Here is an 18,719-nt window from a genome sequence, read left to right as displayed (position 1 = left end):
AAATGGTAAAAAATTTAAGCGTAAAAATAATGTGAATATGTTAGGATTGATAGAGACAAAGAAGGAGGTGATTTCTAAGTTTGATGTAGTGCAATTTTGGGGTAATGATGTGGTGAGTTTAGAATTTGTGGGATCGGAAGGTGCTTTTGGAGGTTTATTAATAATGTAAAATGTTATGATGTTTAGGTTGAGTAATTGTTACAAAGGGGAGAGATGGTTGTGTATAGAAGGAGAATTGACAAACAATAATTTTTATTTGTGCTGTTTGCTTGGTGTATGGTGCGCATACAAGGGAAGAGAAGCTTGTTGTGTGGAAAGAGTTGTTTTTTATCGGAAATATGTTAGGTTCCTCTTTGCTACATGGGTGTCTTCAATGAGGTTATGCAGTTGGAAGAAAGAAAAGGTGCTAGTGTGTTAACAGCATTATCAAACTGGTGGATATAGAACTGAATGAATGTAAGTTTACGTGGTTCAGGAGGTCAATCGTGCAGTCAAATTAATAGAATATTGGTGAGTTTGGTTTCATTGTTATCATTTGAAGCACTTGGTTGAAAAGGAATGACAGAATTTTCAAGAATCAAGAATCAAGTGTTACAGGAGTAGTTAACAGGTCGACTAAAAGTTACAAAGAGTGGAGTGATATTTGATCTTTTGGGTTGTTGATGACTTGTATCAAAGATGATTAGGAATTAATTTATTTCATCTGTTTAGGACTTTTCTATTGAGACGTTGATGCTCCACCTGATTGTGTTGAGCTTTTTATTTAAAAAAAAATTATTAATGAGTATTTTAGTTAAAAAAATTATATATTATTTTAATCTTATTAAAATGAAAAATATATATTTTATAAATAAAATAGAAAGAAGTATCATCTAAATATTTCATAGAGAAGAAAAGTCAATACTTTTTTTTTCTATTACTTGTTCAGTTTTAGGGCTCAGGATTCGGTAGTCCCAAAACGTTTAGACTATTAAATGGTCCCATAACAAAACATGTTTTTTAAATTTTTTAATAACTGTTAAATAGTCTTTTTTGAATTTAATTACAAATTAACTCCATATATTTTATTTAATTATAAAAATAATTTTTTATTTTATAAATAATTATTTTATCATAAATCTATCATGTTTATTAACAACCAAGAACAAAAACAATAACGAATTAGATCTTCCATTGATCCTAATAAATTTTTTGGCTATTCCAATCGATTAAAAGATTAAATTTGATCCGGGACGTTCGTGAGAAATTACAAAATCGTGTTTCCTTGAAAACCAATTGATTGGACTATCAAACCAATCTATTGAATTCTAACTCGATCGATTGGATTTCAGTTTATCACTAACACAATCGATTAAAAATTGCAAGGAAGCATGGTTTTCGCATAAATCAATCGATTGGTCATATTAACCAATCGATTGAACGATGAATTAAATGTGAATTTTATGTAATTCAATCGATTGTTTAAAATTTTCAATCGATCGAATTCTTCAAAACAATCGATTGGATAGTACAATTTAATCATATAGTGGAGTTAATTGCTATTGCCACCGTGAATTTGATGCAATGATATCTGGGAAAGCAGGGTGCTATAGCAGCGGGTTAGCATCACTAATTTTCTTTCATTTTACAACCTCATACTGGGCATATAAGGTGTTTTATGTCAAACAAGAATTCTAAGATCCATAATTTCGCATTGGTCATATGCCTTATTCTTTAGTCAAAATTTTTGTACCTGTAAATCTAGGGGAGAATAAATAAAATGTTACAAGTTATCTATTGCACTTGCATTAACATTGTAATTATCATTTCTTGTTCTTCTTTAATTTCTGATATGTTTTTATTTGTACCAGAACCAAGTTATGTTGCTTTTCATGACGAAGAGTGGAGAGTTTCTGTTCATGATGACAAGTATGTCAGTTTGTTTTGGTGTTTGTAGAGTCTTTTCTTTTATTTTCAGCTTCCATGCTGAATCTGTATGAATGCTGAAATTCAGTTTTTTGTGTAGGAAACTGTTTGAGTTGCTAGCTTCTCTGGAGCCTTGGCTGAACTTACATGGCCTGCCATTCTTAGCAAAAGGCAGTTATTTTGGTACTGACATAATTTGCTTGAGATTTTATATATTCTGGATTCAATCATATTTGTATACGAGCTCCACTATATAGTAAAAAATAATTTGGTACAATGTTTAGAAACCCGACATGGTGGTAGACTGCACCATGACAAAAATCAGTGTGAAATGACAGTATATGATTGAATTGTACTAGCCAATCGATTGTTTTGAAGAATTCAATCAATTGAAAATTCTAAACAATCAATTGAATTATATAAAATTCACGTTTAATTCATCATTCAATCGATTGGTTAATATGACCAATCGATTGATTTATGCGAAAATCATGCTTCCTTGCAATTTTCAATCGATTGTTTAGTGATAAACTGAAATCCAATTGATTGAGTTAGAATTCAATCGATTGGTTTGATAGTCCAATCGATTGGTTTTCAAGAAAACACGATTTTGTAATTCCTCACGAATGTCCCGGATCAAATTTAATCTTTTAATCGATTGAAATAGCCAAAAAATTTATTATGATCAATGGAAGATCTAATTCGTTATTGTTTTTGTTCTTGATTGTTAATAAACATGATAGATTTATTATAAAATAATTATTTATAAAATAAAAAATCGTATTTATAATTAAATAAAATATATGGAATTAATTTGTAATTAAATTCAAAAAAAGACTATTTAGCAGTTATTAAAAAACCTTAAAAAACATGTTTTGTTATGAGACCATGGTCCAAACGTTCTGAGACCACCGAATCCGATGCCCAGTTTCAGTATCTAAGATTTTGCCTCAACTAATCCAGATTTGGACGAGTCTTTAGTTGGAAACAGCTCTATCATAAAAGGTAATTAGTACAAAAAATAAACAAAGAAAGAAAGATAGAAAGAAGAATCGATACTGATTAACATATTATTTTGACAGCAAAAATTTTGGCTCTTCTATTTATTGTGGTTGGAACAATAGGCAAAGCATGTCACAATAAAGAAACACAATAAGTTAATTTTATTGATCAAACTATTCACATATTGTGACATACATGTTTTACGGGTGCACTCTTTACAAAACGACTTTACCTCCTCAAGAAGTTGAGGTGTCCAATGCAGTATGCAAATAGAAGGGCAAATATAACGGGGAATACAATGAGAATTAGAGCAGTTACACCTAACAAATCATGGTGAAAACCATAGTAGTCTCTTAAAAATTCAGCAATTGTTCTGGTTTTTGCATCTGTAAAGGCTGTTACTGATATCTCCTTGTTTATATCTCCATATTGTGAAGTAAGCAACCCATTCAGTGCCCACGACGTGGGGCATAAATAATACATCCAAATCCACCACTTTGGAATTTGCTGCAATGAGGAAACAACCATCATATTATCATTAATAGGTACTAATAATTTACCATTTTTTTATTAGATATGTATAATTACAGATATGAGATTAGTGAAGATGTTAAGCGTCTTATACTCTAACCAAGAGGTATAGGGTAGAATAAAACTTACCGGACGTGGCACAATGTAGCCAGAAAACAAATTGAGCATGGTGTAAGCAGAGGAACACGCAATGGAAGCAACTTGAACATTTGGTGTGAATGAAACAATGACCATTCCTAGGTAATTGAAGTATAGCAGGTTGCAGAATATGCTGTAAAATGACCAAAATATTTTGTATGCAGACCAATGGTACCCAATCATAGGGTATGTGATTATGACATAGAGAACAGCTTGAGTCAACAAATAGGGAACCTCAATTGTTACCTACAACACATGAAAAAATGGTTTCTAGTTTCTACATTTTTTTTTCAATCAGAGAAAGAAAATGACCAGATGAACATGAATGGTGAACCTGTGCAAATGAATAGGCCCACGGAGAGTACATTCCAGCAAATTTTTCGCGGTACAGAACGGTGCGCTCTGTTGCCACAACCGGTAAAACTGACGAGCCATTATTTATACCAAAGAAGAGAATAGCAATGAACATTGAACCAAATATATTGAACAGATCCTGCTGGTTGTCTCTGTAAATAAGCAAAAGTGAAGTAAACTTTTTAACACTAATAGTGCATCAAAATCAGATCATAAATAAATACACCAAATATCTTAAGAATTGCTAATAGCAGCAATCTGCTTTTGAAAAATGAAGAAAACATGAACTGTTAAGAAAATTATTCAGTAGAATTATGCTCACTAACATGTTCTTTCCTTTCTTCCAGAATATTATCCCAAACAGAAAGGATGCAGCAATCACAAACATTATGCGCATCAAGTTGTATGAAGGGTTTCTCCAATATGACAAATGTTGTTTCCATAAGCATGCTTTAAACTGTTCCCAACCATTTTGTGGAAAATGAGAAGGAAAAAACAAATCTTTGGAACCAGGAGCTGGTGAACTTAATTGTTCAACTAACTCTTTGTTCTGCCTGCACTCGCATGAATAATAATAATAATGTGTCAAAAAAAGAAAAAAAAAGTCTAATTATTCACTAATATGTTGATGCTAATAATTTATATATTACTGGAATTTTATTCGTACTAGCAAGTAAAATGATGCTCTAACAAAATTATTTTAATTACTTACTCATATAAAGTTGACTCCCTATAAATTTGTGCAAAATCTACTCCGAGTTCGATTTCTGCAGAACCTGAAGTTACTTCTAGCATCCATGTCGATGGATTATAGTTGTCTTTAATCTTTGGCATCCCTGGTATACTCTGTATGAACACAAGTTGCAAGAATGTAAAACAAGATTTTGCAATCAATCACTTGTTTCTTCAGTAAGATCAAACTGACCTCAAAGTATTCGATAACCCGACTTGAGTGCTTTCCGAGTGGGCCAGAGTAGATTATGCATCCTCCAGTTTTCATGAGAATTAGCTTAAGGTAACAGAGACAAGAACCTTAAATTAGTACACTCATGAATCTACAACATACCCAACTTTGAAAGATATCAAAACTATATCCTGTGGCATCTTTCATGCTAAATTCCTAGGAAGAATACTGAAACACACAACTTCATTAACATTAGAAATATCTGTCAGAAATATTACCAAAACCAAGAATACTAACGGAGCCGTTTAAGATGTTTCATCACAGAGTAATATGATTATAAATCAATTTGGAATCTACATAAGGGACAGTATACCTCATCAAATGACTCGAATATATCAATACTAGGTTGGTGAATGGTGCATGTAACAGTTCTTCCTGTTCCAACAACATTCTTCACTGCTCTCATAACAACTGCAGCTGCCCTTGCATCTAAACCAGAAGTTGGTTCATCCATAAATATGATTGAAGGATTAGCAACAAGCTCAATGGCTATGGTCAGCCGTTTTCTTTGCTCGGTGGACAATCCGCTAACATTTGGCAAGCCTACTAAGGAATCTTTGATCCCATCGAGCTCAATAGTACGAAGGACTTCCTTTACGAATTCCTGAGAAATGATTATTCGAGGAAATGAATGAAATCCAATCCAATAAATAAATTCAATGTCACAGAAATAATTTGCTGCTTTAAGAAGAAACTTGTACAGATTTAGTTATTGCATCAATCTGAGGAGGAAGCCGAAGCCAAGCAGAAAACATCACGGATTCTTCTACTGTTATATTCGGAGAATGAATGTCATTTTGTTCGCAGTAACCTGAGATCCTTGCAAATGTTTCTTGAACCTTTGGATAGCCATCGATTCTAATATCCCCTTCAATAGTACCTCCAGTTTTTCTTCCACAAAGAACATCCAATAAAGTTGTTTTCCCCGCGCCACTGACTCCCATCAGGGCTGTTAATATGCCTGGTCTCAATGAACCTGTAACGTCACAAAGAAGCTGAAGCTGCTTGTCAAATCCTCGGTTTCTCATTTCCTGCATTCAAAATGATGTGATTATACAGGCATCTCCAGGGAGACAATAGTAACTTATTTTGTAAGTAACAACTAAGTGGAACTCAATCATAAAGGGTACCATAGTTGTGTCAACATAGTACTGCACATCACGAAATGTTAATGTTAGTGGCTGGAAAGGCAGAACCATTCCTCCTGAGTGCTGACCTTTTCTTGGTTCAGCTGTACTTTCAACCAGAGTGCTGTCTCCTGCAAAGCTATCATTGTTTTCTTGATTTCCTTGTAATTCTGAATGCTTGTCGGAAGATATAAGGGCACGAGACCGTGAAGGAGCTAAGAGTACAATACCAAAGTGAAGGGTTAATGAATAATAATATTGTTAATGTGAAACATGGCCTACAAGAGACTAACTTACCCTTGAAGAAAGACAAGACCAGTGTAAAAGCTGTGTTAAACAGAACTGTGAACCCAAGTAAGGCACCAATCGATATCCAGTAAAAGTAGCCATCAAAGTTAAGACCACGGCCGTCCATTATTTTGCGACCCAACGTTGTGTTTGTAGACATCTTCATTAAGAAAAACAAAACCAGACTCACATTTTCTATACAGTAAAGTTGAGGAATCTTTGTTATCAAAAGAAACTCATACAGAAGTTTCAAAACATTATTACCTTTTGCCATCTAGGAGCAAGAAATTCATTCACCGTCACAGCCAACTCTCCATATGACAAAGGAGAAATCCAAAATCCCCACCGCAACCAGGATGGCATATAGGCTACAACGAAAAAACGTCTAAGAATTATCATTTGAACAAAAAAATATATGCTCAAAAAATCAAGAGTCCTAGCTTCTCACGCTTTGGGAGGATGAAGCCTCCAAATAGTAAAACATATAGTATGGTCAGAGTGCCAGCCGTCGTAGCAACAGCCACATTTTGGAAAACTGAGGCAACGAATCGAAACATTGATATTGCTGACATGTGCAAGGTAAATAGGAGGAGGAATTGGCGAAAGAACCTGAAAGAAAAATTTGAACATTACTTGAAACATTGTTACAATAATGCCAGAAATTGAAGAATGAAATTAGCTTTCCATTGAGGACTAACCTGCCAATCTCAGGGCTGTAACCAATAACATAATAAGTAAGTGCAGTCCAAATGAAAGATTCCAGCAATGAAAGTGGAATCTTGAGAACGGCTGAAGGGATTGAATAAGCCCAAGCAGGATAAAAGTACAGCTCTTTCTGTTTGTAGAACACTGAAAGTCTCGATACTGTCATAGAAAGTTCTGGAATTCCATCAACCAAAAGTATGATGAGTGAATAGAATAACGACCCCATGAAATAATTCCCATGAAGTGCATCAACAGACATTCGTGTCCGAATGAAAACAGTCATTCCTATAGAAGCAACAATCACAAGTTGCGTTGACTTGAATATGTAGACAAAAGAATTCCTTTTCATTAGAAGAAGCTCCCTCATTATGCAAGCCCTAAACAATTCCCACTTTGTTAATGAGTATTTTCTAAAGGCAAGAGCATTCTTATGGCTCTGAGACTTGTCAAATGGCTTTGAGATCTCCTCCCCTAGCTTTTTGCCAAATGAACTATGCTTAAATTTCTCAATGAACTGTTCAACAGTAACATAGCTATAAGGTTCTTCTACTCTGCTCCAATACTGTGCTTGATCTTTTCTAGAGATAACCTGGTTTTAACAAATGTTTCAAATTATTATGAAATTATAAAGGAAAATATAATTAAGATTAAGCTTTACTTATATACCTCTTGAAGAAAGTCAGCAGTGCCTTTTCGTTGTGGACACTGGAACCCACAGTCCTCGAAGAACTCAACTATACAATCACGTGGACCGTGGTACACAATTTTCCCTTCTGCCATTAAAACAATGTCATCAAAGAGATCAAAGGTCTCTGGTGCTGGCTGAAGGAGAGAAATCAAAGCGGTTGCATCTGTGATATGCACCATATGCTGAAGACACGAGATTATTTGGAAAGTAGTGGAACTGTCCAAGCCATTGGAAATTTCATCCATAAAGAGAGCTCTTGTTGGTCCAACCATCATTTCTCCTTCATCATGCACCAAAGTCAGGATCATCTCCACTTCATACATCAAGTTATAATCAAATGATTGCAATAGAGTATACTACCGATACCTGTTGTTAACCTTTTCTTTTGACCCCCCGATATACCTCTTCTTATAGGATCTCCAACCAATGTGTCGGCACATATATCGAGACCAAGGATCTATAAGGCAACAAATTATCAAGATATGAGCCACTGAAACTCTAAATCCATGGAGAAAATTAGTTTCCTACCTTCAAAATGTAGTCCGTTTGAAGAGTTCTCTTCAATCCCTTCACTGATGTCGCCTATAATGAAAAATTCAGTCAAAGTATGTTCTCCAACAAGACTTGGAGGTGGACAAGTTAAAGATGTAGGGTGTTGTACCTTCATATATGCATCTAAATCAGGGTCTGGCATTATTCCTGCTTCTTTCTCTCTTCTACTTACTTCCTTCAGAAGCTCTTTCGTACAAGGAAAACAAAATATCACTCAAGCCATCAGTTTAACTAAACATGTTTTTCTTTTTTCCTTTTTTTTTTTTCGGGAAATTTGAGTTACCTACCATCTTTGCTTCCTACACCTTGACAACGTGCTGAGAAATCAAGTGTTTCCCTAACTGTCATCTCTGGAATATGCAGATCATATTGGCTTACATAAGCTGAGGATTTTGGGGGAATGAATTCTTCTAGTGTGTGTCCATTGTAAGAAATTTCCCCTAAACCCTATTAGAAAATACATATAAATGCATAGGCAATTAGAGCAAGTATGCAAAAGATCAATTTTATTTTAAACAAGTTATCGCATTTTGAAATGATTGATTCGTTTGTGGTACTCGATATTAGAAGTATGAATGTTTGCATCGCTAAAGATTGTTACATAGTAGCAGACAGAAAATGCTATGACCCAAAAAAGCAGAATGCTTGAAAGATTCAATATAAGAATGGCAAGAAGATGCGACTTTCGAAACCAAATATTATAGAGAAATTAGTCAATCTTCATTGTGATACAATTCGAAACTATAGTTGCATCCTGACTAGTGTTTTTATAAATTACAAGAAAAAAGCCTGGAGATTCAAAACCTTGAGAGAATGGTCAAGTTTCCCTGCCAGAGCCAACAATAGTGTTGTTTTGCCACTTCCTGGAGGGCCAAGCAATAAGGTCATCCTGCAAAAGAATCAAGCATTGAAAACAAATCACTAGTACAATCATGTTATGAATTTATGTTACTGAATACTGATTATCAAAGTTCAATGGCACTACTTATCTTTGTAAGCAATAAACATACCTTCCAGGCTTAATAATGCCGTTGGCATCTTTGATTATACTTATGCGGGAGTGTTGAGATCGTAGGATTGACAATTTACCTGCATCCTTTTCGCAGCAAAAGAAAAAATGTTAAAAGTTAGAAAAATAGTGTAAAATGATGTTATACATCGAATTGATTTTTTCAGAGATGTTAACTTACAATGATCCACCCCTTGAACGTGTTCCACAAAGTAGGTATGGGCTTGCCCTTAACTACCTGACACTCTGCTTCCACAGTAAGATTTTGATATCTCACTTCCACAGTGGGTAACTTAATACCAACTCTTCAAAGCAAAGATGAAAAAAAAAAAATATTAACCATGTTCACATGTATGCACATGATATAACTAATAAGGTTGTTAGTAGTTTAGTGGACACCACAATATGTGATACTAATTCACCACATTTGGAAGTTACTTACTATTTACTAGTGTGGTTTTCTGGAAAAAGGTCTTTTTTGTCTATGTTTAGTAAGTATCTTATAAAGAAAATGCAAAATTAAGAGGTAGAGGAAAGACAGAAAAGTTCTGTTTCCATCCGTGTCCTGTTATTTCTTAAATTTGGATGGATAGAAAATCATGTAAATTTTGCATCAGGACTGATATTCTCGCTAAGATAGTTACTAAATAGGGCCTTTAAGTGAGAATTTTATACAATTTAGTCATGTCTAAATATTTTGACCCACCTTAGTTAATTGCAAAAATGTACACATAAGCAGATCAAGGAAAACTTCCACAAGAGAGAATCTATCCCCCATTTTTATTATAATCTATATATTTATATTGAATATTGTATTAATCTTGTTCTTCAACTACTTATGCAAATTTGAAGTCAACTCTAGCCATATAAAACAAAATCGTATGAAAGATAAAGTCGTCGTCCTTATCATTTGGTTATCATGCATCATCATTGATATTTAAAATACATTTAGTGAAGCATCTCCAAGCAAAACCAGTTATACGTATATATCTTATGCACCAAGAAAAAAAGATAGAGCTCAACCTGTTGACTTAAAAAAATTAGAAAAAAGGAAGAAAAAAGATTACTTGTCAATTCTTTTCCTGAATTTCTGCAACAATCGAAGATTATCATTCTCGATGTGCTTAATAAGCTTCTCGATGAACAGATGCCTTTCTTGAGCTCCAAGCTTGCTGACATCAACCACCTGCCTCCCTTTAACTTCTCGGCTCGTTCCGATACTATCATGCACATCCAACAAAGCTGAAGTGATCCTTTCAAAAGTGGGAAGCCTCTGGATTTCACCCCATTGTAATGCATCGCCTTCATTGTTATCAACATCGAGCGCAGGATTTATGCTTGAATTGCTCCTGAAACTGGAAGCATAGCTTCTGAATGAGGACCTTATGCTCCTTCCAATCTCTGCCAACTCAATTCTCAGAGACTCTATCTCATCTACACCTGCCTGCTGAGCCATCTATCTCAATCAAGGTTAACAAACTCTCTAGTTGTAGTTTAGGTTAACCTTGATCTCAACATAACATAAGGAACTTAAACCTTGGCAGTGTCACTGTGTGGAGTGCATGATATTTCCAAATCCGTACATTTATAGGAGTATGGCGCTATGTTTTTAAGCTTGATTGCTAGATGTTGATGATGCAATGCAATATGTCATGCATTACCTTGGCATGCAAATGGCTGCTGAACACGCTGTTAAAGAATCAAAACAAAAACAGTCACACCCTTTTTTCTATTACAAGATGCCTCTCGCAGATACATTAATTAATCAACAAAGTCCAAAAGCTGAGGCATATTTGAAAATATTTAATTATAGCAGAATTTAATAAGTACAAGCAAGGGTATATCATTGACACAAACACCAATGTGAACGGGGCCATTTTGTGGATCTTGGTGTTAAAAAATTTCACTGAATTAATAGAAAATAAATTGCTCGTGTAAAGAGAACCTTTGGTCTTCCTAGCTTTTGGGATTCCTTTTTCTTCATCTCAATAGTTTTTTTTTTAATTATACATATAACTAAGCTCAACAAATTTGGAGAAATTTAATTATTAATGCTTCATGCTATGAGAACTTGGCAACTTCTAATTCACTTCTGCACTGTCTGGTTATTATATATAATCCAAATATCATACAACTTCCTAAACCACAAAAGAACTGTGGATTGGAACTGTACTAGTACCAGCACCCTAATTTAAGCCTTTCGGTATAAACTTTCCTTTCAGACATTAATTTAACAGGACTCAAATTTGACTAAGACTATTCACCTCTACTATCAGTGAATTAACCCTGTACACCAAAACAGTGCAGATACTTGAATTCTTCTCCGCGTTAAAAGGATGCCGAAAATGACATTGAACTCTACAATAACCATATGGGAAGCTAGACAGGAGTTGTTCTCATCCATCACGAAAATATGAAGCTTGATTACGCAACTGACAACTCCTTCCATGTCAAAAATAACCAAACAGCTGCTCCAGAAATGGAGATGAGAGAAAAGAGATTTCCAAGCACATTTAACTATAAACCACAGATAAATCATGATGTTCATCCTCGGGGTTATCCACTGTATTATCATCAGCCATCATTGCCTGTTTTTCCTGCTCCAAATAGTATATCTTGTCATTCATACCCTCTTTTCTATATGCCTCTACCATGATGGAGAATGTTGTTTCATCTGGTCGACACTGTTTATCCTTCATGCGCTTGAAAACCCTCTCCATCTCCATCAAATCCTCAGCCTTTGCACATGCAGACAAGATTGCGTTATAAAAGGATGTGTTCTCAGGTACCTCAAACTTTGCGGCCAGGCGAACACTGCTAATTACTTTGTGGAAGAGGCCAGCATTTGCATACCCATTGATAAGGCAGCAGAAAGTCTTAGTATCCGCTTTCATACCCTCGGTACGCATCTGATCAAACGTACACTCCATATGTTTAGCGTCGCCTACATCTGCGAATGCCTCAATCACATTGTTATACGTAGAAGTTGTCCAGGGAAATTGCAACTTGCGCATATACTCCATCACAGATGACATTTTGTCATACAGCCTCTTCTTTCCATAAGCACCAATCAAGATATTAAAAGTTCGTGTTTCCGGTTCTATCCCAAAGTTTCGGAATTTTTCATACCACTTTTCCATCGTATCAATCTGGCCCATGTTACCAAAGACACTGATGATTATGTTCATTGTCCAAACATCAGGCTTGCATGTAGTGCTGTGCAGCATACTTGACAACACTTTCTCCATCAGGTCAAACATCCCTGCCCTACCATAACCACTCAACACGATGTTCTGAGTGACGGTGTTAGGCGTGATATTTCTTTCTGCCATCTCTTCATATAGCAACTCAACCATATCAAACTTCAAAGCATCCATGCAGGCTTTTATCAGGGTGCTGTAAGTGAAAACATCAGGCTGGCAAAGAGGGAGGTTCTTCATCTCATTAAGAATCGAAAAAGCCTCATCAATGAGGTTGCTCCTGCAATATGCAGCTAATAAGGCCGTGTAAAGTTCAGAAGTAGGGTCACAACCTTCTTTAATCATTGTTTCAAACAGCTGGCGGGCACGGTGGGGTTGACCGGATTTACCAAGCAACACAATCAGTTTCATGTAAGTCCCTTCTTTGGGTTCGTAAAATGAATGTTCTTTAAGCATGTCAAATACCTGCATATCCCAATCAACAAAAATAAAAACAACTGCAATGAATATTAAGCCATTAAACAACCTAAAAGAGAAACATGGCAAAAAAGAATAAATAACACTGAGAATCCACTAAAATGTGAGACTTTAGGCTCAAAGAATCGATAATTAAATTGAAATTGAGATTAACCTCTAGGGCTTGAAGCCACTGCTTTTTGTCGATGTGTTCACACAAGGCTTCAGTGACAGTGTTGACCCAGGCTTTTGCATTGTTCTTTTTGTCTAATTTCTTCTTGATGTTCTTGATCGGGGACCTCCTCGTACTCCCGGTTAATGATGTTTCTGACACGCCAGGGTACTCTCCTTGCTTCCAGTGTCTCTTCTTGGCAACCGAAGAAGCAGAAGAAGAAGCAGTTGTTGAGTTTGTTGGAGAAGAAATTGCGAAGCGGATAACACTAAAGGAGGAATCTTGGGATCTAGGGTTGTTAGTTTTAGAGGTGTTCTTGAACTTGTCGTGTGGAATTGGAGAGGGAACGACGGAAGAAGAGAAGGAGAGAGAAATGGAAGCCATAACCATAAGCAGTGCGAGTCTGTGAAGTGTGAAGTGAAACTCGAAGCACAGAGAGAAGGCTTACCCTCTCGGCACTAAGCCTCTAACGCAGACCGAAATGACCATCTTCTCCCTTCTGACTTTCATGCCTCACGATAAGATACAACTTTTTAAGAGTAAAAATGTAAAATACAATGTTTAATTATAAAAAAATATTTCAAGACAAACAATTTTAATGATTAAGCATGTAGCATGTTGTTAACGAGTTATAACTCAAATAATATTTTTTTATATTTATCTAAAAGATTGTAAATTTAAATTTTTCGATAAAAAATATGTAACATAATTTAATATTAATTAAGAATTGGATTAGTTCTTTAAAATTATAGAAAATTTATAATTTGTTAGATAAGTTTATTATACTAATTCGATCTTTATAGATATTACGATAATTTATTATTTTTATAGTTAAACTTATTTGTATTTTAATTTTTATGGTTAAAAGTAGGGTAATTTTTTAAATAAATAAAATAGAGATCAATTTTATTTTATTACATATTTTTTAAAACGAAGACGTAAATGTATTTTTTTATTAATCTATAGAAATCATTACTGACAGTAGCGAAATAGAAGAGAACATAAATTATTATTGACAGCCGCCGTTTACGCGCATTAGGAGGTGAATAGAAACTGCTATAGATAGCAGCGGTACAAAAAAATTACCAATGCACATAAACCGCGACTGCCAGTAGCGGTTTCTATAGATTCATTAAAAAATGCATTTGCATCATCGTTTTTAAAGATGTGTAATCAGATAAAATTGATGTCCATTTCATTTATTTAAGAAAATTGCCCATTTAATTTTTAAAATATCAAGATCATAATTAAAAATTTATATTATTGATAAAAATAATTTTTAAAAAAGAATAAATGCCTAAAATAGTCCTAAATTTTAAATCACTATTCAATTCGGTTCTTGACTTTTAAAAATCACCAATTAAATCCCTGAAATTCGAAAAAGAGCATCTCAAGTAGTCCTTCGCAAAAGTGTCGTCTAAACGTTGATGATGTGGAGCTTGAACTGCCACGTGGGCATTCCATAAACGATGTCGTTGAGAAAAGATATCAATGCATAAATCAAAGGTAGAAAGGCTTAAAACATTAATCCATGAAATCAACAAAGCTTCTAACCTTAATCGAGAAGAATTAGAAACTCATATTTTTCAGAAATTCCTTAAGAAAGTGTAAAACTGCCGAAGCAGCCGAAGAAGAACCCTTAACAAAGTGTCTTACTTCTCTTTAAATACTAACCCTAATTTAAAATTTAAATTAAAATTAAAACAAAATCAAAACTAAAACAAAATCAAATCTATCTAATTAATGATTTTCTCTAGCATAACTTCTAATCTTTATCTCCTTGCCATCTTCAATAAATGCTGTCATCAATTGAATTATGATTTATTTTTAGAAGGTTGAAAAATTGGAGAAGATTTTATCTTGACTTGAAATCTTGGAAAAGGTTACAAAGCCTGAGTAGTACGTGGCTTATACCATGTTATACGTGAAGTATGTTTGGTTTTGGAATGTATTTTATTGGGCTCACGTACAACGTGAATTAGGCTATGTTGTACGTGAGTCAATTTCTTCAATTTGGCCTTAAGAAACTGCCCTCACGTTGTACGTGTGAATTCTACGTATTACGCGAAAATCAACTCACGCATACGCATGCTTCAAGTATATGCGTTTTTGTCAAAAATTCTCTTGTTGTGCATAAGCATGCTGTATACATACACGTGACTGCTACATTATATGTGATATCTCCAGCATACGACGCGAATTGTGATGGTTACACGTACGCGCGTTGCATGCGTATCATGTGACATGTGACATGTGAAATGTCCCCAACGTAGTACGTGAAAGTCCCTACATTGCACGCCCTTCGCTTTTCTTCTTCCAGTGAGCTTTATGTTAATTACAGAAAGTATTCTGCTTGTTACTGTTTATCACAGAAAGCTTTCTGTGTCTTACTCTTCATCCTCTTTTCTGTTTTGTTTCTTTTTATTTTTCTTCTAAAACTTCCTGTAATTAATGAAATTCAACTAATCAAAGTAATGTTCATTCTAACCTTAAATTCATTGCTTATTTAACAGAAATTCTTAATAAATCAATTAAAATACAGAAGAAAAACACTAAAGATGCGCATGCATCACGCACCAACTGTTCAATGTATTGCCTGAATGAACTTTGAGTTTAATTCATATATTGTAGCTACCGTATGCATTAAACTACATTTTTGTTGGCAAATTACTCATGAATTGTGCACTTTTGGATAATATGATGCTAATTAAGGTTGAAATTCAACAATGTACTTGTTCATTGGTTTGATCTCCAAACTTTTGGGCCAACCGTGGAGAGCTCTCGACAACCGGGGAGACTTCGGAGAGGAATCAAGTGAGAGAACATAAGATGAGAAGACACCACATCCAACTCAAAACCTTAAGGTGTCAAGTTAATGGGTCTCTCATCTTATAAACTCCTCACTCTTCCTTGCTTTCTTTGATGTGGGACTAACTTCGACACTCCTCACACTTGCAACACTAACAATCTCCCCCTCAAGTGTGAGCCTCCACATCAAGCATCAACTCCCCTCTAGCTCCTCCACCACCACGAGTATTTGTCCATCACACCGCCGCAAAACACCGCGGGACACGCCGCCCGGACCACCTTTGCCGGGAAGACTTTCGATGCTTCACCTTGAATACCCCTTAAAACCACCAGACCGATTAACCATCGGCTCTGATACCACTTTTTGGGCCAACCGTGGAGAGCTCTCGACAACCGGGGAGACTTCGGGGAGGAATCAAGTGAGAGAACATAAGATGAGAAGACACCACATCCAACTCAAAACCTTAAGGTGTCAAGTTAATGGGTCTCTCATCTTATAAACTCCTCACTCTTCCTTGCTTTCTTTGATGTGGGACTAACTTCGACACTCCTCACACTTGCAACACTAACACAAACACCTAATTGGATTTGAACATTTACATTTTGTTGGATCTTAGCTAGGTGACATTTTTTTATTATGTGCACTTGAATTTAGTGTAGTGAATTAGATTGCTTGTTCATCATGGTTTTCAAATCAATATAATCACATAACAATGTACTTGTTCTTAAATGTTTTGAATTTGTTTGAGTTGACTTGACTTTATTTTCATCCAGCTTCTTCTTCGAACAAGTACTTCGTCAGTATGACTATTTCATTGATTTTGGGATGAATAAGTAGTTTAGTCACTCTTGAATTGAATATTGTTGGTTGTGCGATTCTATATCACCTTGAGCTTTTACTTTTACAATTTCAATTTCAACAAAAATTCAATTCACTTTTGTTGTGTTTGTCTAAGCTCGTTTGTGCTTTAATCTTTGCTTATTTGTTGCTTGCATTTTAGGCCACTTAATTGAGAAACTCATGTTTAATTTTTTTATTGTGTGGTTTGCCGTTTTAGTCGGTTAGTATATGTGTTCTAACTGCACGTAAATTTAGAATACACGCAATGAAATACAAAATCTACTTAATATACTAAAATTGAGTTTTTTTCCCAACTAATGAAAGTGTGGTGTCACTTTCTCATGAACCTATTTTTCCTCTAAAATGAATGCATTTAATGAATAATGCATAATTATATTGTTTTAGAAAATATCTTTATTATAATTATATAAAATTAATATTTAATGCATTATTAAACTACTTATCAATTATTAATCGAAAATATTTTTAATTATTTCAATGAATAAATGATAATTATACTAATTTAAAAAATATCTTTATTATAATTATATAAAATCAATATTCAATGCATTATTAAACTAATTATCAATCGAAAATATTTTTAAACATTTTAATTATATTCATTTTAATTATATTGATACCCTTCTAATTCTTATTCATTATCCAATGATTTTATTAGTTGCAAGTTGTTACCTTAATGGTAACCTATTTATAATAATAATAATAATAATAATAATAATAATAATAATAATAATAATAATAATAATAATTTTATTGATAAATATCAAATACTATTCCTAATATAAAAATATAAAATTTAATTCCTTCCATTTTTATTTTATCATTATAAAAGACTATGTATACTAGAAAAAAATATCATTTGTTTACCAATTACTATTTAATTTGATAACTTTTACAACAATTCTTTTTCTTCGTATGAGGTGTCGTTGCAAGAAAGCAACTATCGTGAACACAAACCACTACACTCTCCAACTCCCGTACGTGCTCATCATCGGAGCTATATATGATATGTTATCCATGAAGTATTTATAGACCATGGTGTTATCATGTATGCATAAATAAAAAATGTTTCATATTTAAATTTAAGTCATTTACCTATTTATAGTATATTGTAGTGTGAAATTACTTTTAATTTGTGTTGTGTAATGATATATGCTCTAATTTAAGCTTTTACTTTAGAATTGTATTATGATTTTATCTCATCATTTTTTCTTAGATATCAAGTTGATGTATTTTTATTTATTATTATTATTGAAACGGATGTGATATGAAATATACCAAAAAAAAACTCTCACACTCAATTTATTTTATTTAGTCTTCTATCTGTTCTATTTCTTTTTATTTTGTTCTTATTCATTTTATTTTCTTTTTAAATGTTATATAATTTATTACAATTTATATCAATTAATTAATTATAATTCATTATATCTGTTAGTTTAATTCATTAATTTATAATATGCATAATAAAATAGATAATTTATTACTTATATCATTAATTCTTCTAAAATCTAAATCTGAATAATTATATTTTTACTTTTTGTGAACAAAACATTATTAATAATGAATAATAATTAACCACTCATACTTTAAATCAAAGTGTTTGGATGAATTTTATATTTATTAATATTAATTTTTTTATTATTTTTTCGTAAATAAATTGTATTATAATTCTATATTAGTTCATAATTGATTAACGATTAATGTTCATGAAGCTATGTTACTTTAAATTTTATATTTTACAAGTCAAAAACAATTCTTTTTAATAGCTTTGTAAATACTAATAGCTTTTAGAAAATAATTCAAAATATCTTTAGTATAATAATTCATAATTATACTAATTTAAAAAAATATTTTTATTATAATTATATAAAATTAATATTTAATGCATTATTAAACTAATTATCAATCGAAAATATCTTTAATCATTTTAATTATATTGATATTAAAAGTGCTAATAT

The 18,719-nt window shown here is 33.5% G+C and overlaps 2 protein-coding genes across 2 annotated transcripts; both read right to left on the bottom strand.

The window, feature by feature from the left end:
- Window positions 1-3,039: 3,039 nt before the first annotated feature.
- On the bottom strand, window positions 3,040-10,952 carry LOC112707401 (pleiotropic drug resistance protein 3). Its single transcript, XM_025759124.2, has 22 exons — window positions 10,331-10,952; window positions 9,445-9,568; window positions 9,265-9,350; window positions 9,059-9,143; window positions 8,542-8,701; window positions 8,364-8,440; window positions 8,231-8,284; window positions 8,069-8,159; window positions 7,681-7,982; window positions 7,008-7,603; window positions 6,758-6,918; window positions 6,574-6,677; window positions 6,319-6,469; window positions 6,025-6,236; window positions 5,596-5,925; window positions 5,208-5,498; window positions 4,856-4,939; window positions 4,643-4,776; window positions 4,257-4,484; window positions 3,911-4,082; window positions 3,568-3,822; window positions 3,040-3,414 (listed from the first exon to the last, which is right to left on the bottom strand). The coding sequence occupies exons 1-22, from the start codon at window positions 10,717-10,719 to the stop codon at window positions 3,136-3,138; spliced, it is 4,365 nt and encodes a 1,454-aa protein (XP_025614909.1). The 5' UTR covers window positions 10,720-10,952; the 3' UTR covers window positions 3,040-3,135.
- Window positions 10,953-11,334: 382 nt separating this feature from the next.
- LOC112707409 (pentatricopeptide repeat-containing protein At3g06430, chloroplastic) lies at window positions 11,335-13,611 on the bottom strand. Its single transcript, XM_025759138.3, has 2 exons — window positions 13,095-13,611; window positions 11,335-12,928 (listed from the first exon to the last, which is right to left on the bottom strand). The coding sequence occupies exons 1-2, from the start codon at window positions 13,479-13,481 to the stop codon at window positions 11,777-11,779; spliced, it is 1,539 nt and encodes a 512-aa protein (XP_025614923.1). The 5' UTR covers window positions 13,482-13,611; the 3' UTR covers window positions 11,335-11,776.
- Window positions 13,612-18,719: the final 5,108 nt, after the last annotated feature.

The sequence above is a fragment of the Arachis hypogaea genome, chromosome 1, assembly GCF_003086295.3.
Source record: "Arachis hypogaea cultivar Tifrunner chromosome 1, arahy.Tifrunner.gnm2.J5K5, whole genome shotgun sequence".
NCBI lineage: Eukaryota > Viridiplantae > Streptophyta > Magnoliopsida > Fabales > Fabaceae > Arachis > Arachis hypogaea.
The sequence above is the reverse complement of the archived record's forward strand: the minus strand, read 5'-3'. Positions and strand labels throughout refer to the sequence as shown.